The sequence below is a fragment of the Odontesthes bonariensis genome, chromosome 22 (assembly GCF_027942865.1).
Source record: "Odontesthes bonariensis isolate fOdoBon6 chromosome 22, fOdoBon6.hap1, whole genome shotgun sequence".
NCBI lineage: Eukaryota > Metazoa > Chordata > Actinopteri > Atheriniformes > Atherinopsidae > Odontesthes > Odontesthes bonariensis.
Window position 1 is genome coordinate 22,739,249 of NC_134527.1, and position 26,683 is coordinate 22,765,931.

At 40.0% G+C, this 26,683-nt stretch overlaps 1 protein-coding gene across 5 annotated transcripts in view; it reads right to left on the bottom strand.

Moving 5' to 3' along the window:
• The window catches only part of mast4 (microtubule associated serine/threonine kinase family member 4), a 117,518-nt gene extending 90,864 nt beyond the window's left edge, over positions 1 to 26,654 (bottom strand). For all 5 annotated transcript variants that reach the window (XM_075455412.1, XM_075455411.1, XM_075455410.1 and 2 more), the window contains exons 1-2: positions 26,135 to 26,654; positions 792 to 945 (exon numbers count right to left, since the gene is read on the bottom strand). In XM_075455412.1, coding sequence (XP_075311527.1) covers positions 792 to 945; positions 26,135 to 26,371 — 391 coding nt within the window. In that variant the 5' untranslated portion in view covers positions 26,372 to 26,654. The remainder of the gene's footprint in view (positions 1 to 791; positions 946 to 26,134) is intronic.
• Between the last annotated feature and the right edge of the window lie 29 nt (positions 26,655 to 26,683).

Below are 26,683 nucleotides of genomic sequence, written 5' to 3' on the forward strand. Positions count from 1 at the left end.
GCTGATATGGCTGTCGTCAGTCCTGTTATCAGTCGGATGAATCATTTTGGCTCATCACATTAACTTTTGAACGGTAGAAATGGACTTGTGTCAAGTGTGCAACTGAAAGTAGTCGCATACATTTAAGGGAAAAAATGGCTTTAGCTTGACACAAAGGTGGGTAATACTTGAAACGTGGATACTCATAATACTGGGAAAAACTGGGTCACGCCGGTCATTTTGCAATGCTCTGAACTATAGTAATGAAAGTCTGGGAAATCTCACAGCAAATAAATGTTTAAATAGCTCTCTGCCTGATAATGAAACATTTGCGTGGAATGACACTTTACAGCTATTAAGCTGCATTTGTTTCCATTAAGAAGTTTTAAAAGTGAAAGATGATTATCTGTGGGCATTAATTTGCTAAGTATTAATATAAGCCGTTTTTCTGCCTCCACTATAAATAAAAATTAAAGCTGCGGTAAGTAGTGAAGATACTGTGTGACAATGGGTGACTTTCAGAGGGGTGAGGAGGATGATGCAGTGATTTGATTAAAAACTTAGGTTTAATATGCATAATGTTTTCTTACGTTTTGAGAGATTAGCAATGGTGAAAACAATTCAGGCTGCACAGAATTACATAAACAATCATCCAATGTGGTCCTAAAAAGAGAATATGTCACACGTTCATCCCTATGAGTGATAAGTTTATGAGATATGAAGAACACATGGTCAACAAAAAAGGAGACGAGAAAATGCGAGACCTAAAAAGAGCTGAAATGGAAAGGGTTTGTACAAAAAGAAGTGATTACCTGTGAGACCACCACCAAGACTCCTTCTACGAACATATTTTCCATCCTCACTGAGATGTCGTTTCAATTTGAGAGCAGGGCTTAATCCATGAATCGGTTCAGGGTTACTGGACTTCCTGAGGGATGTGAGAGGCGGAGAATGGATGTTGTCCAACTGTGGAAAAAAGGGGAAAGGGTAAGATTGAGGGAATAAGGTACACTTTAGAAGCTGTACCTACACAATGAGGTCCACAAAGCACATAAAGCAAACTTAAGACATTTTGTTCAAAGAAAAAAAATTATAAAATACAAAAAGCATGCGTTTCAGGTTTTATTTACCTTTACCTAATGTTTAGTGTAATTTCTTGTTTAATTAAATGCAAAATTCCTTATCTGCCAGAAACAATCACAAGAAATCTATCGAAAAAATATATATATTTTTTAAATACAGTACATTCACAATTTTTTGGAGCTTGAGGTGATATCGTCAAATCCAAAGTCTGGTTTTGTCTGGCCAAGTTTTCAGCTATAAGATTTTTTTCCAAAGAATTAGAATCATTTCATTTAAAGCTGCCGTCGGCAGGTTTTCAAAATTCCGAGTCTAAAGTCGGAAAATTCGAACGATACAACTTTCAGGTCCCTCCCCCAACCTCTAACAAGCTCCGAATCGCCCCCCAAACCCCTCCCCCTCTGTGGACGAGGTTGTGCAAGTGAGTTCACACCAGTGTGAGGGCACACAAGCTGGGGCAGACTCACGCTCAGCAGCGTGTGCACAAGCTGTGATTGACAGGTAGCGATTCCTCCACCCTAACGTGATTGGTTAAAAACAGCCGGGAGCGCTCGGTTTTTGCAAGCACGATTACAGGCTTTAGAGGGAGCTACAGAATTTGGGATTTTTCCTAAACAGCCTATTTAATATTCTACTTCCAGAATCCCATGACAGTTCAAGCTAATATGACTGAAAAAAAGTTGCCGACGGAAGCTTTAAAATAATAATAAAAGTTATACAGAAATAATGTTTTATTGTCAACAATGACGCAGAGTGTTTTACTAAAGGGGGATGGTAACATCAAATAAATACGTTAGAAAGCTACAATCAATAACAGCTAACATAAACTACCAGCGAAAACTTTGAACAAAGCCATCAGTTCACTTTAAAAGGAAATAATTCAATTTTCAAGTTGTTGTTTTTTTGTTTTTTTTTTACACCAGTACTGTACTTTTAGGCTATCTATAGCTGGGAACTATCTGTGGATCTCAACTATATATACACCGGTTAGTAAATCCAATATATATTTAGGACCATTACGGGTTTTAAAAGTGAGACGTAATATTAGGAAGTCAATGTCAAATGGGAGCAAGTAAAGGGATGTATGCACAGAGGTGATGTTTCTGTGCTTTTTTGTCCCAGAGGCAAGCTGCAATGTTTTCAACTAACTAGAAATGGAAGAAAACCTGAATAAGACCACTGGTATACTGCATCACAGTAGATAATGAGAGTAGATAAAAGTGTGCACAACTTTTTGTAAACGACAGCTGTGATCATCTTACTCTAAAATCAGAAAAAAAACAAGACAGAATATATTTGACTTGAGTATGATAACCAAATATTACTTGTAGATGTCTAACAGTCTGTGTGATATCTGACAGACTATAAAAGATAAGCATACATGGTGCTATGGATTTCTAACAGCATGAACTTGTACAACTGGGTCTCATCTGCATAAAAATTATAATATACATCATGATCCTAAATAGGCTGGTTGAGAGGCAGCATGTCAATAGAAAATAAAAGTGGGCCCAAGAACTGAGCCCTGGGGAACACCAAGACTTAGCTGAACTGCTAAAATGATTTAACTATATAAGTTATCATATAGAATAAGTTCAGAAAAAGAACTAAAGGAGCATGTGTAGAAGTATAAGAAATAAAGCTGCAAACCTACAAACTTCAGGCAATACCAAGTGTAGAATCAGATTTCCTTGAAAAAATAAAAAATAAAACAACTGTATTGATGATGTAGTTGATTATGAATCAGTTTTCAGTCAAAGAAATGGGAAGCATTTTGGTTACAAAATGGCTACCAATCCATTACATATTACATTATACAACCCTCACCTCACCAGCCCTTTGCACTCTCAGAAGAGGATACCTTGCCTGAAGCTCAGACAAATGAACAAAGCCCAGTGGTGAGGAAGAGGCCCTCCCTGAGAATACAAAGATACACAGAGCTAAGAGCAGTCTGTGGAAGGAAATGCCCTCTGCTTCTCTGTGGAATGATTCATGATCCCACTTCCATTTAAGACAGCTACAACTAACCCTTTGTAGCACGAGTAGGAGCAATACAAGCACAGAGCAAATGAGAGTTGTGCTAATCGCTCAGCTAATGTTATGAAATAAAGTGGCTTATCACTCAGTAGTGCTAAAAGCAATAGACAGCACTTATCCATAGTCATGTGGGCATTGATTGTTTTCAGATCCATTATACACACAGATAGATACTTGTAACATTCAGATCTCATGACCCTAATATGCCAGAGCCAGCAACAGTGTTTCATTGTTTAAATACGTTATCTGAATAGTTTAATTTAACTGTTGGTGTCTACACCCTCTTTCTAAGCCTCGAACAGGATATGTCGTACTCAACTAAATCAAAACACACATAGGCGCTGTATTCATACTGAGATCGCTCATACCGATGAACTGGATAGTTTAAACGTACACACAGAACACAGTGTTGTTATTGTATAATCACATGATTATACTGGGAATATAATCAACACTTCCCATCTGTGTAGACCTGCTGCAATGTTGTAAGAAAGAATGAGAAAGAAATACTTTGGGCTGAACTTGTGAACTTGGCATTTTTCAAAGTTTGAGCTTCATTTTGAACCACGTAGAAAGAATGAGCACTGATCTTCTTGATCATACATAACATAACACAGTGAAAATCGTTTTTTCCAAAATACCTGCAGTTCATACGAAGGATAAGCAAGCAAAATAAACCACTTTTGGACATTAACTAAAACCGCTTTAAAGGGATAGTTCGCCTCTTTTGACATGAAGCTGTATGACATCCCATACTAGCAATACCGTGCATGAACATTGACTTACCCCCCGCTGCGTCCTGTGACCCGAGTTCCGGCCTCGTTTTGGTGTTGACGAAGGTAGTCCGGCTATTTTTTTGGCTGGGGCCACAAAAATAAAGCGTTTTGCTGTGATACGAAGGGAGAGAAAATAGCGCCAAGCAATTGTGAGGTCTGACTTTTTCCTGAACCATTTTGTGATGCAAATGTAATACCCCTTTGAACGCATATTGTTTTGAGAAGCAAATCGCTTTATTTTTGTGGCCCCAGTCAACTAGCCGCACTACTTTCGTCAACACCAAAATGAGGCAGAAACGACACAGTAGTCAATGTTCATGCACGATATTGCTAGCCTGGGATGTCATACAGCTTCATGTCAAAAGAGGCAAACTATCCCTTTAACATCATCCATCCCAGTGGTTCCATTTTAAGATTACCCAAATTTCGTTTAGTTTTTATGGAAACTGATGAGGCTAAACTCCAGTGACCGAACTTTCTTAGCACAACATTAAGCACCAAACTGCACAAATGAAAACCAATCATCATCATTTTGTACATTTCACAATTTTTTTTTCCCTTTTTCCAGAGAAGACAAAACTGTAATTTCAGTCTTCCTACAGCAAATGAATTACATTAATCCTTAAAAATGAGTGCAACCAATTCCAAAAGGTGCTCAAATGTTTGTTGAATAGTTAAAAATATGCTCTGAACATTTTAATCAGGCAAATGACAAATAAACCCAAAAACTTACATATAACCACAGTTATGAGTCATTTGAAAAACTTGTTTGTCAGTGTTGTTGTGAGGATAAGGTACGCAGAGTTTTTTGGCTTATCGGGTTTGAGTCAAATTGTGCACGGAAATCTCCTTTGTTTCCATGGCAACACTTTTTACATGTTTGCAAATACATCTGTAGTTGCTTGTCCATTATATTGAGGGAAAAGTGTCAGAATGTTGTTGTGGAGCCACAAATGTTGGTGAAACAACTTTGGTGACAAATTGACTGTTCCCGCAGAATTTTCCATGTTGTCTTCATGTGAGCCACTTTGGCCATGTGTCAACAGAAGATGAATGTAATCAGATTAAGGGTCAGCGTTGTCACTCACACTGAACTATTTAGCAAGTGAGAGGATGGAGGAGTGTGTTCAGCTGCTGAAAGACTGAAACATTTTATGTAAATGTTCAAGTATTCATATTTTTTTTTCTTTCAAAGTACTTGTAAAACTTAATTTTTCCACCAGAAAATGCCAAAACGGCAGAAGCCCTAATCCAACAATGACAATGGTTTCATTATATAACAGCAATGCTCCCTTTCCTTGACACTGCAATGCAGCCAACGCAGCCCAATGAAAACAACCACCACACACCCACCACCTAACATTTAGTCAGTAAACACCACTGAGGCAGAGATGAAGAGCCGTGGCAGATTTTTGTGAGTTTCAGCTTTAATCTAAAACTCAAGAAGTATCCAAACATTTCACCACGTGGCAGATTAGGTTTCACCCAAGGTGCAAATACTGTTGGTAACAATTAACTTATTTCCTATGCGGAAAAATCATTTCACTGATCTGTTCTCTGCAACCACTGAATTCCTGTAATAGTTGCAAAATTCTAAGAGTAAAGGTTTAGTCTTTCCATCAGCTCAGGATTTGGTAGTACAAGCTAATTGTAAAGCTTTCGCTAAGAACCGTTTAAAACCATCTAACTGCACCATTAGAACTAAATACATGTTTTACTTCAGCTAAGAAACGATCTGCGTCTCAATCTGAAGTGCAGATCTCAGAAGAGATCAAATGTAAACGGGAAGTGTCTGTGGTGTGATGTAATGCGTTTTTGACTTTCAGAGACAGCTTAAAGAGCAAAACTGTGTTGAAACTGGAAAATACTGCTTTAATGCTTTTTTATAAATGTGTACATAGACGAGACTGCGACACACATGCAGTTTGAAATGACTGAGAAAAAAAAAATAAAAATCAACAAGCTTCAACCTGCTACAAGTGGTTATTGAAAGAATAAAAGAGCTAGTTTATTCTGTGTGTCAGAATGTCAGTAAAAACTCAAACTTCTGTGATGACAGAGCAAAGTTTGACCTTGTAAAGGGCTGATACAGGTGTTTAAAGGGAAAATACGCAGACTAATCACAGCTGACACGAGGAAAGGACAGGCGGTTATGTAATCTTCAAGCAAACGCGGAATAACCAAACACTGTAAGCAGCTTGAAGTTATTTTACGGGACAATCACTGGTGAAGTCCTGCGTCATTCGGTCACATTGTTTAGAGTCAGAAGCATCTGGAAAGTCATTATGAGGGACACCTGAACACTATGATGTAATATGGTGGATAATATGACCTGATCAGTTGTGTGTGTGTTATTTGTACAAAGGAGGAAGGAAGCTGGACTGATTTCAAAGAAGTCCTCTATTTCTCAATACCTTTAAGCTTCCGTTTCTTTCCATCAGTGTTTTGACTAAAACGGCCCAGATCGTTACATACCGATGACATAAGGGCCAGAGACTCAGACTTTCTCTTCAACGATTTGGTTGTTTCCCTGGCAGATCAGATTAGCTATCAGCAGCAGATGACTTTCAACTAATAAAAAGAAGGTAAGATAATCTACAAAGTATTTCTCTATCAGTGCACAGGGTCAAAGTCTGAAGTTTAAAGCCATGCAATATATTTCAGAGCTGTATTTTTAAACAGAAAACAGGGCTTCTTGAAGGAGGTGCAGAAAATGCTTCTTCCACCCACTGGCAGAAAACATTACACATATTCTTACAACCTGCTTTGAATGACTAGTCGAGCAACATATTGTGCAAGCAGATCTTTTGAATCCCAAACACACAATAACAAACTTGACAGTGTAAGGCTGGTGATCCCCGCAGCCGTTTACCTTCATGTTCCTGATGCATAGAAATTTGAGCCACTGGAAACTGTGGAGTGCTGCCAAAGCCATGGCAAGAGTTCTATGTGATTTTCTTATTAGCCTTAGCTTGGCTGTAATTATCAGCCTTGGCTTGGCTATAATTATCAGCCAATCATGCCAGCCGAGAATATTCTGGGTAATCAGAAAAACCCACATTTCCCACTCAATCCATATCTGAATTTGAGCTGCTCATAAAACAGTCCGACTCCTCACTCTTCGAAAAGGATATTAGTAAAATATCTCTCAGGGCAAAACATTTAGTTGATTTATGTGTCTGCTTTGAGATGCCTATCTGCTCCCACAGAAAGCTCTGCAGTCAGCCAGTCACAGCTCGCTTTCTGTGTGTACAGCAGAAAGTACACTGTGCAGATTTGGCAGCAGCCGGTGCCCTTTCACCCACCATTCCTCTCCACCTGAAGCAGAGCCACGCAGGGCTCCTGAGAGCAGCCCGACACTGATCTGCCCCTCCTTCCTCCTCTGTTCCACCCTCTGCTCCACACACACACACACACAGTGGACAGTAACAACAACCTTTTGTTGCCAAAGCAGACGGCAAACAGATGAAACAAAGAAGGTGGCCGTGCGACACACAAAAGTGAATTGCAGACAAAAATGAGGCAATCTACACCTGAGTGGATGATGACATTATTCCAATATGCTTTTTCGTGTATTTACTGTCACGTTACCCTCATTTATGCTTCGGATAAAGGAAAACAAACAGTAACCTTGATTGAACTTGAATTTGCAGTCTGGCATCATGATGCCGCTGTGGTTCAACCTCAACTTCCTCCCCCCGCTTTCGACATTTGATGCTATTCAAACATAAATAAGAAAAATAACATGTTCCATATTATTGTGGACAACTCGGTGGTATATCGTTTAAATTCAAGTGAGAATTTGGATTTATCACATGAGTGAAAAACTACAGAGTTTACTACTCTAACTACAGAGCACCAATGACTCAGATTAGAATTAGCAGGGTTTCATAGATAACAAACCTAAGAAAAACTTGTCATTCCCAGAAATGGAGGGGACGGGCCAAGGGGAGGAATTGGGATTGAGCCTCAGTGGCTCTGTGTTTCTCTTTTTTTTTTTTTTTTTACTCGATTCACTATATGTTGAATTTAAGAGCATCATAAGCAGTCATTTTGTGTCCTGGTTCGCCGTCTCCGATCTCCTTTCAGATTTAAACCCTTCCACATTGCCCATTTGTTTCTCACATAGTGAGTGAGAGTTCTCATAGTTTTGATAAGCCACTTTAATAAGCACTGCATTCAGATAACTTCAGACTCTCAGTGAGCCACTAAAGGCTGCAAAGCTGTAATAAACTGCTGTTAATGTAAAGAAAGGAATGCATGGAAATAAGGAAACTAAGGTAATTATTTGTTTAGTCCCCATCCGAACAGTCCTGCACAGATGATGGAATAGTTTCGACAGTTGCAGAAAACAGAGCACGCGTTCAGCAGAGCTTGTACGCCTGCCATTGACCTTTACCAGCTGCGGCTACAAAGACTTAACGCCCTAAAGATGGGAGTCTCTCCCAGAGATGCTTTTTCTCAACACAAGCATACCAAGCTACTCAAACAAAAGAACAAAGCAGCAGTAGCATTTGACCCCACAGACAAATGCAATGACTTTGCCTTGGAACACAGTCCACAAAAGCCGAGTGGTGAAATCAACAGTCCGAGCAAATGAAAAGTCCGTTATTCACATACTTGCATGTGGTCTCTCCCACACCATAAAGCCATGAAGCAAAGGTGTGAAAACAACACAAGAGAAAGCTCAGAAGCACGAGGTGCAGTGTTCTTCCTGCTGCTTTTGTCAGCAACTTATCAAACATTTCATAGTAATTTCCATGTTTATGCACAACAACAGTAAAAGTGTCTCAGTCACGCCACGTTATTATCATTTTTTTTTCCCTGAAGCAGCTGTACAAAGGGATAACAGGCAAACATAATATCAGTTTCATTCTGAATGCTTTGTGGTGAAGTGGTGTTTATCATTTTACTGAGATGGATGAAAGGAACCTTTTAATAGCGGGAACAAATTGTTATTGGAGTCCTTCAGTGGTTGCTATGACACCGTGAGAGCACGTTTACAGTGAAACAGGAAGAGAGACCCCATACATCAAGAGCCATTACACCTCCCTCCAGTCAGTGCTGTCCTTTGTTTCACTCATTGCTCACCCTGCCATTGTTTCTCATCATTTCCTTCTAAGAATAACACGCAGTGACGAGAATGGAGTCGCTTTTACGGCAAAACAGCCTTTAGAAGAAATCCTTTCACTGAAGATGACAAGACGCTCTCCAGCTAAAAGAAGAAAAAGGGAAAAACTTTTCACCTCAACATCCTGTTTTTATTCAAAGACAGAAATGATGACAAAGTGGAGCGGTGTCATATGAATTCACTATTGAATAAGAATAAGTCCGCGTGAGATTAAGAGGATGATGTCAAAGATGAAAGAGACTTCTGCTCTAATTAGCGAGTCAAGGCACAGCCATTTGAATTTGAGACGTGTGGTCTTTAAAATGACTCATCCTGTGTGAAACGGCAGTTTGTCCAAATCCGTTTTGATGCGATTTCTCCAGCTTCTGTTCCCCAAAAGATTTTATGATGATACAGCTGAGGGCTGTTCAGTTGTTAAAACTGAGGGAGATAAAAGGACGACTCTGATTAGAGCACAAAAGTTGTGTGCATTTTAAGTGAAGAATGTCTGGATACATAATCATCAAAAACAAAATGGATCCAGATATTAGAAATAAAAGCTTAAGCTTAAAAACTGCTTGTCCCGCCTGATTCTTGCCGACTCATTTTAAAAGGAAAATGCAATAAAAGGGGTACTATTTGTGCACTTGACAGTCAAAAATATACTACTGGCACTTTTCCATTGCATGGCAATGGTACAATACAGCTCAACTCACTCTTTTTTTGGTTTATCATTGCAGGTGTTACCGTGTCTGATACTTTTTTTTGGTACAACATCAGCCCAGGCTTCAAGTGAAGCACTGCAGAGCGCTGGTTGGTTAAAGGGGAACCTCACCCGTGGGTGTGAACGTCTCCACAGCACACACACACTTTTTGTTCCCTTGAAATTATTTCGGTCCAGCAGATAATTTACCCAATAAAACATGAATCCCAAACATCTCAGTCATCAACACAAAATGTGATCCATGTGGACAAATAACGAATACACGAACATGTTTAGTACCCACGAGTATGAATTCCCGGATCAATCTTTTTCTCCGCTGACAGGAGTTGAGCTCAGTCGTAAATGATCTCTCCCAAAAGGTAACCATACCCCTTCTGAACTAAAAGCCTTTTGCAAACCCCTTCAGTGCACTAACTCCTCTCTATTCCTCTGTAATCCTCACATCTAAGTAGATCTGAATAAAAGCGTCTGATAAATCAATGTAATTGCATTAAACACACGCAGCAAAGTTGTGAGTCTCATCTGTTGTCGCAGCTTAACACGCGCTGCAGTGATAAACAGCTGATCCCGTCAACAGTGCCATAATATTATCTGCCACAAGGCATGGAAAAGTTATGCCAAGTAGAACCGTACTGTATTACATCGTGTAAGGGAAACATGCTTAATTGTACTACAAGACTAGGCCAGAACTACATGTCACTGGCCTAAAAATTTTACCCTCAATAATCAATGTAGAAAACTTCAGTTAGTTATGCTTTTAGTGCCACTTGTTTGACCGTCTTGCAGGATGATTATACAAAAGTTACCAGGCTAATTAACTTTGAAAAGTTGTTAAGAATGTGATTTGGATCTCTTTTACCTTTTTAAAAAAAAACTCCAACATGGGACACACCTCTTGGTGGAGGACTGTGCTCTCTGGTTGCCCTTCTAGTTTTGTAAATGATGTAAAATGTGAAAATCACACTAAAACAATCCCCATCTGCCTGCTTCAGAAACATGTTGTTTTGAAAAGAGTGGTCTACGTCTATTTCTAGGTGTTGATGCACCCTCAAGGTCCCACGCCCCCAATTATGATTGATACGGTATAGATAAGCACAGAATGCAGATCCAGCAACAACTTTTACTCCACAGGAACAAACACGACTCCTGAAAGAAGCCATTAGAATTGCAGTGGTCATGAAATGCTTGCATGCTTGTGAACTGCATCCGTGAACTCTTGGACGTGTTCATCTGCCTTTTTCTCAGCAGCAGAGTAAACCATGCTCTGGCCGACCTTGTCACCCAACATCTGTCTTATTCAACTCTCCCCGAATTCCAGACCAGACGGAATCTCTTTCCCTGCTCTTTGCTCCAAAGATCCGGGTGTTTACTCATGAGGATAACAGCAGTGCAAAGTGTCACAGCTTAAATCCAAATAACACAATTTGGTCAGCCAATTGACACTTTACAATCATGCTGTCCCCTCATAAGCTTGGAAACCAAAAAAAAAAAAAAAAAACTCAGAGCCAGGCTTCTGAGCTTTTGAACTTCACAGGCTTTCACTTGGGAATTCAGTTTCCTGTGTTGACAAAAATGCACAGCAGTCCTTTCCCTCTCCGATTTCTTACAATTATCCATGTTAAGATTTATCATCTCCAGCATCGGAAATAAGTAAGCCATGCATTATTTTCCCACCAAAGAAGTCGTATTTTCCTGCAGAGGCCCTTAGAGACTTACTGTATGCGTTCGATAAAATCTGCTGCCCTGACAGGTCAAAGGCCAGACAACAAGCCCACATATTTGGGTTGCGTAACTGGGAAGCCATGAAAGATACAAGATGAAGTCAAGTAACAGGGAACCTAAATAAAAAGCCTACAGAGCTGCAAGGCTGTGAGACCACAAGGTCTGTTGTTAAGACTGATAACAGCAGCTTAATTTAGCCACTTACATGGATCTTGACGCGGCCCAAAAAGATCAGTTTCAGTTATAGGAACGTTTTCAGCCAAGAGGAAAAGGTCTCGCCGTTAGTTTAAGGTTTGCCTCTTAAAATCCATTAAGACATAATAAACACAGTATAAGGACTAAATAAAAAGGTTTGGTCTAATTATCACTGAATATTAAAAAAATAAAAAAATAAAAAAAAATCTATGACAGAACTAGTTAAAGGAACTTAAAACCCAGCCTGCTGAAACCCGCTGCATCACCGTCTCTTACCTTGATTCCATTCGAAGACGAGTCCCGACCAACAGTTAAATTCCGACCAAGAGACATTTTGTATAGGTACCAACAAACTTAAATCCCCATGTCGGTTCAAATGCTCCGTCGTCAAAGACAATATGGATTAAATCCAGACATGCACCTATTCAAAACAACAAACGGAAGAGTCAAAAATCAGCCAAGGATCGCGGACAGCCTGCCCATCTCGGGGGTGAAAAGAGTCTTAACCAGATTGTGTTAATCCTCTTAGTCTCAAAGCACACACCGACACAAGATGTTCCTCTAATCACCCTGCTGGCTGAAATAAATGGCTGTTTATATAGGGGCAAAACACACGGTTGGAACGATTGAACAGACAGAGAGTTAAATATTGTCAAACAGAAGCAAATGTTGATACACAAACAGGCACTTGTGCAATGTGTGACGGCTGCCATTTCAAATTCAAGGAACAGGTCCTCACAGAAAAAGATCAGCTGGGGGTGTTATTTTGTGTCAGACAGAAGCAAATCAGACAGACACACCATCACTTTGATGATTAAAAAAAAAAAAAAAGAAAAAGGGAGGGGGGGGCTCATTAAATTAGGACTAGTTATTTGAATTTGACAACTCAAATCGGCAAGCTTGAGGGCAAAATGATGTACAATCCATGCATTCCAGACCCTTCAGCCCCAGTTACTCAGTTTGGCAGGTAAATCTAGAAAATCTGTTTCCAAACCTCCCCCTTAGAAGGATGAAAGACGCTGTACTGTAAGTTTTTAATGGGTCTTTGCATAAATTCTGTTCCGCAGATTTATGATCGTGGTTCTCACCCTAACATGAAAACATATATAGAGGTGTGTGTTTTTCCTAATCATGTCCAAAGTCAAATCTATTTGTATGGCACATTTCATGTGCAAAACAATTCAAAGTGCTATAAAAAGAAAGAAAGAAAGAAAGAAAGAAAATGATTCAAATGAAATTAAAATGATTAAAAACAAGCAACAGTCTAGATAAGTTAAAAGATACAGTCCAGTACAATGCTGCTGTGTAAGCATCTTAAGGGTCACAGCTCAATTATGTGTGTCACAGAGTCAGAATACCTAGATATTTGGAAAACTACTTGTTTCAGTCTTTTGTTTTTCATAAATCAACAACTCCACTGTTCAAAAAAATGTATTTCATGCCGTTGTCATTCTGGAGAAATCGGGTAGACCGATGTGGAAAAATAAACTATCAAGGTTTAAAAAAAAAAAAAAAAAAAAAAAAGTCAGAAACTCGTGGGGGAAATTGGAAAGCCTTTCCGTTCGCGCCGTGTTCTTCAAATGCCACATAATCCTTGTCCACAGAATGATACAACACAGAACCTTAAGATGACAAATGTCAATGAGAAACAATATAGGTGCGTGTCAGCTGAGTCATTGTTCCACTACAGTGAGAGAATTACAGCCCAACCCATCCCACCGCACAGCTCATTCCAATTTCCTCTTGTCTGTTCTTGTCCTCAAAATGTCTCACATAAATCCAGCCTGCATAGACTGTTGGCATCAAAGGAACATTTTACCTTCAGGCTCTAGTAAGCTATTGATTTCCAACAGTCAGTAAGTACAACAGACAAGTTGTACAACCCTAACAAAGCTTTTTACTTGTGGCAGGGTAAAACAGTGGAGAACAGCGACTGATTTGTTGGAAATGCACGAGCAATATTTCAATCAAACAATTAATTGCTTTGAGAGTCTTGCATAGCCCCAAACAGTAAATAAAGAGTTTTTAATTCCCAACTCTGTTGCATATGATGAACCAAGTGGCCACAACCAACCTTAAAAGATTGCTAATCTTGATCAGTAACGCACTAAAATACAGCAACAGACTGAACTAACTCAACATTTAACCCTCTGGTTAGAGTTCCTCTAAAATCCTAAATATGTACAACTTCAAAGCAACTTTTTTTCTTTTTTAAATGAGCTCGCTGCCTAAGAAACCCCCAATAACCCCCACCTCCAGTTGGCAACAAAGAATTCCCCTTATGTCCAAGCAGAGATAACCTCAACTACATCATGAGACTTTGAAACGCTTCCCCCAAAGCTACTTAAGACAAGATATGTAGAGACGTCAAATAAATGCTTTGAATGGAAGTCCTCGTGCTTCATCTGAGGGATATTTTAACAGGACACCGACAATAAATGTCCAAGAGAAGGAAGCAAAGGGTTTGAAGAGACTCAACACGACTTGTAGAAAACAAATGCATGTTAGTTCATGAACGTTAATCACACCTCTTGGCACAAAGAAAAAAAAAAAAAAAAAACGTTGATATGCATGTTCCAACATAAAAAAAGAATATTTCATCACTGCATGAAACAATATTTTCCGGAAGAACTAAATCGCCTTCTCACACACCGACACATTTCACTCATGATGATTCAGCTGTCGGCAAGCTGATGCCTTAAAAACCAACGCCATGAAGAATCTCTATCCCGACTAATTGGAGGAGTTTGGCAGTGTGCTCCCATCATGTGCTGCTTCATGACAAATCTGTTCAGTAATGAGCCAAAACCTCATTCTGTACTCATGAATCTCCAAGTAGAGCCTGACGTAGACCTAATCTGAATAGAAATTAAGGGTAATTGAGAGAGGAATTGAATTAAAGTAGAAACTATTTTCATAATTCATTAAATTAAACAATAATGGGGTTGATCAAATATCAGTAAAAAATGTGATTGCCATGAAACTTGCTTATATCACACAGCTTGCTGTGTGAATACTGTCGGCAGTCAATCATGTAAGAATTTTTTTTTATTTTTTTAAAGTTGCTTATGAAACTTTAATAATTAGCCTAGTTATGAAAACAGAAGCCTGAATTTCTGTTGACTGACAAAGTGCTTCAGCATGAAAGTGAGCTCAGGACGAGGCTTGAACTGGATCTGTAGAGGGTGGGTAGCAGGGAGAGGCGTGGTGTCCGTTTTAAAAAATTTAGACTATAAAATGACTCCCACACCTGCCTGGATGTCTGACTTCCGCTATTTATTGCTTAAAAACCTCTTCTTTTTTTTCTTTTTTGCCCCTCAGACATTTTCTCTCCAGAAGTGACCTCGGTAAGCTGAACTTGGTGAACACCTTTTCATGAGATGAGTGAGTGTCCTGAAAGCCTACAACAGTGCAGCTAATTCAACAAAGCCCTGTAGTCGTTTTATCCTTCAGTGAGTGTTTGCTGTGCGCCGTGTCTCACACATGGTTAGTTTGAACAAACTCATAAGTTATCGCAGGAGGGTGAACTGCTGAGGGAGACTTATCTCTACATGTTGGATGTTGCCTTCTGTGCTTTTAACAGCTGTCTCGTGTTATTGATTTTGCTTTTAGGGAAGTCATCTTGTTTGACCAGTGCAATTCTGTTGGAAATAATTTGACTGCCCCATACAGGCCCATCATTCAGTGTAACAGATGTGCAGTCAGCCAAAAGCTTCCTGCTCGGTGATGGATAAAGTTATTTTAGTCAAATGTGACATAACAAAGACATACGGTACCATTAGATTTTAAATCAACATGGAAATCTTGTTAGAAAACAGTATCCAGCACTTACATTACATTTTTAATCTATATAGTTTTAAACCAAAAATAGCATATTTATACAAGCTTTTTAAATACAGGTTCATATAATAAAAAGGGGACTGAATCCTTTAACATGGACATTTTTAATCACGTTTACCCACAACTTACTCGACTTAGTGGTCAAAGACCCACCTTTGCAAAGGATCTTGGTCTGATTGGTTGGTGTGCACCAAAGTTTGGATGACAAAATTCACACTTCTTCGAATGAGCTTCACTGACAAGTGTGAATCAATTGAAAAATGATGATACACAACCCAGCCCTGTAATCAGTGAGTGTGTGTGTTTGCACTGCATGATGCTGCAGTTTTGAGATAAAAATGAAATGGGCAATGATATGAATAGATGTAAAAATATATCTTCTTATTTTTTACATTTGCAGTAGGAGAACTGCTACCTTCGGTGCTTATAGATACCAAGTCCTGGGTTACATTCAATAATGGGTTTGAAACCCACTTGTATTAACTGAAAGCAGCTGCACGCTGTGGGTGAGAGAGCAATGAGGGTGAAACCACAAAAGTAGAGCCGCTGGCCAGACAGCTGAACAATGAGCTGAAACTTGCTATTTATGTCCAGATTGCCAAGGAGAGCTGCAGTTTCATGGAGAATTCGAAGAGCAGACCCCACAATATCAGTGTTTCAACCATGTCCTCAGCTGGAGCTGCTTTGGAATCACTTTCTTAACCACGAAGTAGAAATGTGCACATTCACAGAGCTGGCAAAGACATAAGATGATGCTCCGAACCCTTCTGCTGAGGAAGCCACTCAGTTTACTTTCCTGCTCACAGTGTATCGAAGAAAATTCTACCCAACTGTGACGCGACTGCTGCACAAACATCTGCAGTTTTTATCATAACAGGGTTTAACCGGGAAGAAGGGCTTCTCTTGAGAATCATTTTTGCCAATGATATCCAACCAGGTCGTATATTATAGGAATACACTGCTAAATGTATAACATTTTACGAGCCAAATTCCAAATGACAAAATAGAAAAAATATTTGTCATTGCCACAGTAAGGCATCCAGAAAGAAAAATGGGATGAGGCATAAAACACAAGGAAATGCCCTCACTCTGCTGCATTTACTTTCTCATCTCTGCTTGTCGAGTTAAGAAAAAAAGGATTTATGATTATGGGGGATATAAAAGCAGGGGGACATAAAAGACAAGTAATATAATGATTAACACTCGGTCAGGCTGTGTACTTTGGGAAGCAGACTGTCAAGGCAGTTGTATTGGACATTTATGATTTACACCAGCTGAACAAACAGTTAAAGCCCAGGTGTGCATAATGTTTTTGAAAAAAAGCCGTCAAGCTTAATATGGGTGAGCATAACGTTCATTTTTAAACACTTTGAAACGATCGATGAAAATATTTGTCAACTGATAAGTCAATTTTTTGGAAGTCGGTTTCATACTGCAGTGGTGAGGCCCCTTCTGAAGAAGAGCAATTTAGATCACAAGATCCTTGATCATTACCGACCTGTATCCAACTTACCGTTTTTAAGTAAAATGATAGAAAAAGTTGTTTTTATCCAATTAAATGAGTTTTTAAACAAACACAATATTTTTGAGACAATCAGTCTGGTTTTAGGAAGAACCACAGTACAGAGACAGCCCTTTTAAAGATTGTCAATGATCTCAGGTGTAACATGGACTCACAGAAGCTTTCAGTCCTGGTGTTGCTGGATCTTAGTGCAGCTTTGGTACAGTAGATCACCACATTTTATTAAACAGACTTAGAAGCCTGGTGGGTGTCTCTGGCACTGTTCTTAAATGGTTTTACTCCTCTCACGGATCGACAGTTTTTTTTTTTGTTTTTTTTTATAAGTATGAATACATGCTCCTCAAGAATTCATAAAATCAAGTGTGGGGTTCCCCAAGGATCAATTTTAGGCCCATTGCTTTTTAATCTGTACATGTTGCCACTTGGGGATGTCATCAGGAGACATGGCATTAGTTTTCACAGCTATGCTGATGATACACAGCTTTACATTGCCGTGTCTCCTGATGACCTAGAACCAGTTAACGTTCTTTTAAACTGTATTTTAGATATAAAGTCATGGATGGCAGAGAATTTCTTACAGCTCAACCAGGGCAAGACTGAAGTTTTAATTATTGGTACTGAAGACAAGAGAGAGATAATTTTACCCAAACTACAAAATTTTAAATCTTCTCAACGTGTAAAAAATCTGGGTGTTCTTTTTGACTCTGAGTTGGATTTTATCCAACATATTAGAAATGTAACAAAGATAGGATTTTATCATCTTAAAAATATTGCCAGAGTCTGCCCATTTCTCTCTCTTGCATGATTTTATTTCTAGTAGAATAGATTATTGTAATGCCCTACTTTCTGGTCTTCCCAAAAAAAGTATTCATTATCTACAATTAATACAGAATTCAGCTGCACGTGTGCTGACCAAGACCAGAGGGTGGGAACACATTACACCAGTTTTAAAATCGCTGCATTGGCTCCCCGTGCATTTCAGGATTGATTTTAAGGTTCTTTTAGTTGTTTATAAATGTCTTAATGGTCTTGGGCCTTCTTATCTATCTGATCTGCTTTTAAATTATGAGCCCTCGCGGACCCTGAGGTCCTCTGGTACCGGCCTTTTAGTTGTTCCTAAAGTTCGAACAAAAACTTATGGTGAGATGTCGTTCCACTATTATGGACCTCATTTGTGGAACAGCCTGCCAGAGAACCTCAGGGCTGCAGAGAATGTTGATGTTTTTAAAAAGAGGCTCAAGACCTACCTTTTTAGTTTAGCTTACAGCTGAATTTTATTTAATTTATTTATTTTTATATATATATATATATATATATATATATATTATTTTATTTGTTTATTTATTTATTTGTTTTGTTTTGGTTTACTTTTATCTATTCAGCCATTATTTAAAATATCTATTTTTTTTTTTATTGGTTTATTATATACTTATTATACACTTATTTATCCAGTGTTTTTCCTCATGGGGATCTACCACACCGGGGACGATGCCTACTCGGTCTGTGGGGTCATTACTGTGGGGATTGCCCTGGTTCGGGGTGGCTGGGGGATCCTGCACTGCAGCCCTGGCTGTGGTGTAGATGCCGGCCGGCCTGCCCTGATCTGGGCGGTTCCCCGTGGTGGCGGCCTCTGTGGTCATCGGTGGGCTGGCTCCCGGTGTGGACAGATCCCCAAGATACCGCTTCCTCACTTCAGCGTCAAGCCAGATTTTAATGTTGATTTTAATGTTGATTTTAATGTGAATTTGATTTGATAAATTCTCTCCTCCATAACAAAGAAGAAAAGTCATTTAGGACCATCAGTTTTGACCACTGAGAAGCTGTGACTAAGCCTCTTGCAGTTATCACGGATTTAAATTCACAAATTAAACTTTTAAATCAACTTTAAGGAATCACTGAGCTCCTGATTGCACTGATTTTCAATTATGTCAAGAGTACAATTAAAGTAGTTTGTATAATCGTGGTTTTAAATTGTTGAGTTTTAATGTACATTTCAAAGTATCTAGGGATGTCCCATTCAAGGTTTTTTTTGCCCCCGAGTCCGAGTCATTTGATTTTGAAAATCTGCCAATACCGAGTCCCGATCCGATACTTCTAAAGTCCATTAAAAAAAAAAAAAAAAAAAGAAGAACGGCGAAAAAACAGATCCAGAATGCCCCTGATTTTTTATTTTATTCACTTATTTTTAAGTAATCAAGTAATAATCAAGTAATAAACAAATTCTTCACATTGTAGTTTAGTGCAACAATGTCTAATATAAAAAACTTGAAAACAAATAAGCGAATAAAAGTTCCACAGCAGTGTTTCCCACACATAGACTAATTCGTGGCGGTGCACCACAGATTCAACACCAGCCGCCACATATTGGGTTTCGTTATTATTATTTTTTTTAACGCTATTTAAAAAAATACTCGTATTCGTTCAGCTGCATTTCCTTTCCCTGCTCTCCCTCCGTCTGTCAGTCACACGTCTATCTCGCATAGCCCACACACACACACACACACACACACACACACACACCCTCCCCTCCGTGCACACCGCGCGTGTCTCCATCAGCGAAATCATGCCTGGAAGCGTGGAAGCTTGCTAGCTTCAGCGTTACGTTAGATTAGCTCAACCGAAAGAAGACGAAAGGTTGGTATCACGTGCAACTTTATAAAAATCACACATTAAAAAGTCCTATAAAAATATTTTATATTTTGAATACAATGTTGTCCCGTCCCGTCCCGACCCATAGCAAACAAGCGATTACACCTTCTTTATAAAGTTAACTAGTCGCAAGTTTGTTGTTTTAAAAAATAAAATAAATAAATAAATAAATAAATAAAAAATGTAGTTGGGTTGTCGAGGTCAAAACTACGGAAGAGTATTAGGGCCAGGCATAAGAAAAAATAATAATATTTTGCCTGTCGAGATTAAAGTCGACATGTCGAGAATAAAGTCGAATTTTCGAGAAAAAAAGTCAACTCCTCTGGTCCATCATTTAATTACTTTATTCTCGACATTTCGACTTGTGCCTGGCCCTAATACTCTTCCGTAAAAAACACTAGCAGCTGTGAATCAAATAAAGTAGTTTTTTTAAACTCTTACACTGAATGTTTGATGCTACAATCCAGATGAGTATTGAAAAATATTTTCCGCGATTGAAAAAGAGACGTGTTGAGGATGATCGAGGACCAGCCTGAACCGGAGGTATCAGTCTGAAACAGAGCTGAACAGTCCGACCAGTGTAATTAGCTATGTTATTAATTTGTTTACAATGAAGATGTGAGTATTAATACAATAAAGTTCTGTATGACCAATTATTAACGAAGGAATTATTTTTAAGAATTTTTATTTTTAACCCCCCCTGGCCCACCACCACACATTGCCTTCACATCTGTGGGAAACACTGCACACCGTTATAAAGTAAGGCCAGTAATGTGCTTTTCAGAACTGCACTCCTAATTCTTACTCTCCTCCTCTGGCTTCACAGAAGGAAATGTACGTTTTTCTTGATGAAAACCAACATGTCTACCTTGTCAGCTTTGAGCCTGTTCCTGTTCTCATCAAGGATGTTAGTAATGTCCTTGCCACCTCTTGAAATCCCAAGTTTGCATATGTCACAGTTTGCAATTGCAATGTTTTTGTCATCCACTTTAAAATACCTCCACACCGCAGACATTCGCGCCCCCAGCTTCAAGCTGCTGCCGTTCTTCTGCTTTGCTTTACGCAAACGTCATGCCGCATGTGTTGTTTCTGTGTGGAGTTGAGACCATAGACATATAAATTCAGGGAGTTATTATTGTAGTTGGGGATATACACCTTCCTCAGTCCAAATAAATGCAATGTGAAGGCATTGGAGACCCATCAAAGATGGCGGCCACGCTGATACGTCAGCTCCAATCGGCAGCGTCAGTCTATAGCCCCTTTCACACTGAGGAATAACCTGCGTTTAATCCACGAATTTAGCGTGTCCGCTGTTGCGTTCACACTGCCGACCCGGGCTGCCGCATCAACTCGACTCGCCTTTCGACCCGCGTCGGACCCTAGTCTTTTTACCGAGTCGAGTTTGGTGTGAACGCAATTGACGCGGGTCGGACGTGGGCGTGACGTGACGTGAGGAGTTTAAAAGACAGAATGGACAGCTGATTCAGAACAACAGCGACAGGTGAGGACAAGTTTTACTCTGTTTTAGCCTACATCAAGTTCGAGACATTTTTGAAGAAGGCCAACTGGGGAGACAAGGAGGTCCGCGAGCTCCTCAGCCTCCGAGCAGAGGACGTTATTTTCCGCCACATTTCGGGGACTATAGTGCTCTTGTATTCTCCGCATATGTTCTTCGGCGGCATCCCACATTGTAACCATCCACACCTCGTAAAATAACATCTCCATGAACTGCATATACAATTGCAAAAACGAGTCCTCAAGGTGTATTTAACCCTACCTCCGACGCATGGCTTGTGCCTACGTCATTGTACACGCCCAGCATTTTCTGTGTTTCTTGTGACGCTCTGCCACTAGGCAACGCCCCCTGAACTCGGCTTCAGGCGACACGGGTCACCAACACGCCAAGCGTTCACATTGCTCGATGTGGGTCGAAGGTGCAATTTGGACCCGCTAAGGTAACGGGTCGCAGTGTGAAAGGGGCTTAAGAGTGTTCTACGTATATTATGTCTATGGTTGAGACGGTCTGACTCTGTACCACCACATAACAGTAAATACTAAGCTGTTAATTGTTTTGAAATATTATAGTTCTGATAAAAAAAATAAAAATAAAAAGAGAATAAATATACATACTGTATACAGATAGGCTATATATCCGATCCCTGATCGGGATGAAACGTCCGATTCCGATCGAGTCCGAAACCATGTGATCGGCCCTGATTTCCGATCACGTGATCGGATATCCCTAAAATTATCACCACATTTTTTAAGTTCCAGACCAAAATCCTTCAATATTATCATGAAGATTGTCATCATTGACCTGAAGAACAAAGAAAATGCCAAAGATTTAGCATTTCATCACTGTTTCCATGTCGTTTTCCCATCTTCTGAAATTATTTATATCCATCTACTGATAAAGATGCAGTTTGTGGCTCCTGTATACAGAGGATGTATGGATTTGACATGGCTGCTCTCTCCATCCTGACCGTTAGATGTCAGAAAGTACACACTGTTACTTTAGACCAATTGAAAAACAACTCCCTAACTTGGACAAAGCCATTGTACAGATTCACGGAGGCTGCTAAAGGCACGAGGCATATCGATCTGAAACTAACGAAGATCTCAATAATCTGAATAAACCCCAAATCATTTTTTTCCAGCCCTAAATCAGTGTGGGGAGAAACTAAAAAGCTGAATCCTGATGCTCGCACACAACAAATCTGATATGATGGTTTCTACCACGCTGACTGTTGAGGTGACCTTACAAAATCTATGGTGACAGTGGAACAGAAGTCAAAGTGGGGGCGCCGTTTTGCCTTTGGTTCAAGTCCCGGCCTGCAGCCCTCTGCTACATATCCCCCGACCTGTATTATTGGTTTAAAAACACAGAAAATGTGACTGAACGACAAAATTCGAATAAAACAAGACTAAAGACTTACGAAATTATGAAAAACATGTTTGATTTTGTCGTAAACCCCAAGATGTGACGAAGACTGCCTAGAAACAGCCTTGATTGAGTTTTATGACCATCTTAACATCCGAGCTCATGAGAGCGACCTCAGCAAAAATGCAGGTAAACGTGTTCGTCCGACTGAAATTGTTTCAGTAGTTTCGCAAAACGAGATGAGATTAAAACAACCATTTGGGGATCAAATCCCTCCTGCATATATACACTCAATTAAACTCAAATGGACGTGGGTGCTCTGTACACGCTCCAAAGTTCCATCTTTTAGTAAAAACAGTGAAGCAGAGGTGTATATGAACACGGCCAGATTTCAAACAAAGCTGCTCTGGTTCATGTATTTCTCTGTTTTTTTTTTTTGTCAGGTGGCTAAACACCTTTCAAAACCAACCTAACTCACCCAGATAATGCAGTTTGGGATGGAATGTATCCACCTAACTGGACTCAAATGGACCTCGGCACTCTGCACATGCTCTAAAATCCATCTTTTTATAAAAACCATAAGGTGTAAGTGTATATTAATACAGATATATTAATACTCATTCACAATTTTCTGGGTTTTTTTGTCAGCGACTGAAAATTTGCCTATTAAGACTGCGTGTCAGCTCGTGATTCCTTAAAGCATTTCCAGACTGTCCCTCTGCTCTAATAAAATACAGATTTTTTTTTATAACTGCGGCAACATCTGGAAAAAATTTTTTTAAAAAAATTAAAAAAAAAAAAAAAAAAAAAAAAATCACCATTGAAGTAACTTAAGGATGGCTACTGTACAGTGAATTGAGCTTCACTTACACATGCACAATCATCTCCCAGAGACAAAGTTAGAAGCGGAAGAATGTCTTTCAGGGTTAGGGTTAACCCTTATTCCACAGAAACAGAAATACTTCAGTCATAACTCAGTTCCACTCTTCTGCTTATATAACAGGAAACTGTAACTTGACTCAGGCGTGAATGTTAATATGCGGACTGAGGGTTCACATCCAGAGAGCCAAAAGCTGTTTATTAATCCAACCGGTATTCTGCTCATTTTAATTTATTTCTGTTATAGTCTATTATGCATGAAAGAAAGGATTAGTTTGAGATAATCTGTAGATTGTTTTCTCTGTCAGTGCCCACAACGCCGGACAGATTTAAATGTCTCGGTCTGACAAAGCTGCAATGACACAGATTTGTAAAGATAGGCACCAAACATTGAGGAAAAGCTCAGTGAAGCAACACCACTCTTAGAATCTCACTACTTGAAAACACTGCGCGACTTCAAGTGTGGAAAATAAGTGGAAACCAAGCCGGTCAGTGTGGACAAGTGATGTCATCGGTTCGCAGAAGACTTTCCTTTTTTAACTCTTTGGGAGCGACTCACAGGTCGAAGGTCAAGGTTCCCCCGTCCAACCCTGCGGTGATACCGGCCTGCTTTGCCGTCTTTTAGCCAGAGATGTCTCTGTTTACTTCAGTGTAACGGGTCAAATTACGCTTCTTCTTCTGTGGTCAGCACAAGTAAGGTCACTGGTTTTAAATAAACATCAAACTGGTATTTCAAAGATGGCAGAAGGACGGGCACAGGGTTCATGCTGCTAGGGTTCAAAGTTAGGGCGGATTGCTTTTATTTTCCTCTCGGTTTATTATAACAACACCATGGTTGAGACCAACGGTCTACGATCTAATCCTCCAGTGACATTGCACCTGCTTTCCATTATTATATTGAGATGAAACATGCATTTCAATGAAAAGGAACACACACACACACACACACACACACACAGGTGTTAACGGTGCCAAATAGCTCACATTGAGAGAAAATGAAATAAGAGATTAGTCTCAGTTCTTGCCCCACGCCTGTTATATCTCAGCTCTATTACGATAATGGACTATCAAACCGTCATTCAGCCAATCCAAATTAGTTAAACAGCTCCGTTAGCAAACATGACACCACCCCAGGAGTATCATCCATGGCTTGCTGGTACACACAGAAACACAGACTTGTCCGCCTTGAGACACTGCGACCGTGATGAGGCAAGAAGCAGTAGAGTGAGAGCTGGAATACGTTGCACAATGTTCTGTACTTCCCTGCTGCTGTTCAGACAGCCACTGGCACAAACAAAGACATGTTGCCTTGCATTCCCATTTTAGAAAGGATTTCCGACGAAATGCTTGAAATTTCGGAAAGGCACACATGCACCCCTTAGGCTGCAATTTTTTGCAATTATAGCAAGTCAAACCAGTCTGCAGAGGAATCCGTGCAACGTGCCATTTAAGTGAAAAGCCTGAGACTCAAGTTGTGTCTTTCTCAATTTCTCCATCTGTTTCCTGAATCAACACCACAGTAGCTGCATTCTCCTCTAAAACACCACAACCAGCACGGCCCAAGTTGGTTCCTCTCGTGTGTAACCACCACTCATTCCCCTTATAGATCAAAACATCAAGATTCCCAAAAGATTTAGCTCGACACAAGCAGCCTAGAACGAGTCAGGTTTCTTTACGTGGCACATTTAAAAACAACATAAGTTCCACACACAAAGTAAGAGACGGTCATTTAGCACTAATCACCCTGGTTCTGACTGCATTTCTGGAATCCTTTAACATGCACCAACCCAGCAAAGCAAGAAAAATATTCAAATTGTTGCACAATGAAATAAACTTTTCTTCACAAGCTGAACCTTCTGTTCCAGGCAGCCAGATGAAGACGCCAGACTTAAAGTTTATTGCAATTCTGCAATAAATTCTGCTCATAAATCTTGAAACTGTTGGAGAGATTAAGCCCAGAGGGGCACTTTAGTTGCATTAAATGACACAGATGAGTGACTGCTGGCTCATTACCCTCCTTCATAGAAAATATATACCCATCACCCAGAATCGATATATGTTGCAGATGTTTGGAGGCATGTTTCCACCAAACGGCAACAAAAAAAAAAAAAAAAAAAAAAAAAAAAAAAGAGGCGCAAGATGGGGAAACAGCTGACAACATGTTTTCTTTCAGGAGTCTGATCGCGCCTTGGAATACCTTCAGGGAGCTGCTCATTGCTGGTATTTTAATCGATTATATTCAGAAGAACCAACTAGCTTTGAATGACGGACTCGGGTGAGTGTGGGGGTGTAACAGAAGCGCGCGGTGTGAATTACTCTTGGACTTTCTGTCGTCTGCTGACTTCACGGCTTCCTGATGATCGCGAGCTCAGCTGAGGGAAGGTGCCCGCTTACAAATGTCCTGGCAGCGGGACCAACCAAAACTAACTGGGTTCGGTGTTTTCTGAAGTGCGTCGCTTGCTGACAGCTGGAGTTAAAGGGGAATAGAATAGAAAAGAATAGAATAGAAAAATACTTTATTCATCCCCCAATGGGGGAAATTCAAAATTAGTGACACACCTCGACTTAAGTGGGTCATTGCTCACCACAATGTGAGAAAAAAAAAATTTAAAAAACGCAAGACATCGGAGTTAAGAACGCAAGTTCATCAGTCTGATGTCTCAGAAACTGCCAAAGGAAAGCAAGACATTTTTTTTTTTTATCATCTATTAATTGCCTCTCCAGTGGTTTGTGTGTTTACCTTTTCGTCCTCTTCCTCCTCTTCATAATCATCTTCTGTTGTGTCCTTGTCATATTCTGCAAGTTCACCGTCCTCTGCTTCGTCGACGCTCTCCAGGTCCAAGTTCGGACCGTCTCGTCCGCTGACAGAAACTTTCAAATCGATAACACCCGTCCCTTCTTCTCCCTCGGACATGGTGTTTGAACCCGACGACAGACTCTCGCCGCTTCCCGACGCCAAAAACGCTTTCTGCTCCATCACGTCGACTTCCAAACGCGACGCTTTTAATTAACCTGTCGACACACCTGTTGGGGTCATTTTCGCAGGGGGGCCACGAGCTCACTTGTCTCTCCTTCTTTGTTGTCAGTCGGAGAAGAAACGAAGTTGCGACACCGACGTGGACATCGACCCTGTTCCAAAGCAATGCTGGCCCACAGCTGGGCTCGCCGCTTCAGTTATCAGTCGCCTCCTTTTAGATTTAGTTGCTCATGACTTTCCCAGCTGCGCGAGTCCATGCTGTCACTGCCCTTCATATCTCACAACTACAGCCTGCTGCCCCAAAATAAGCCC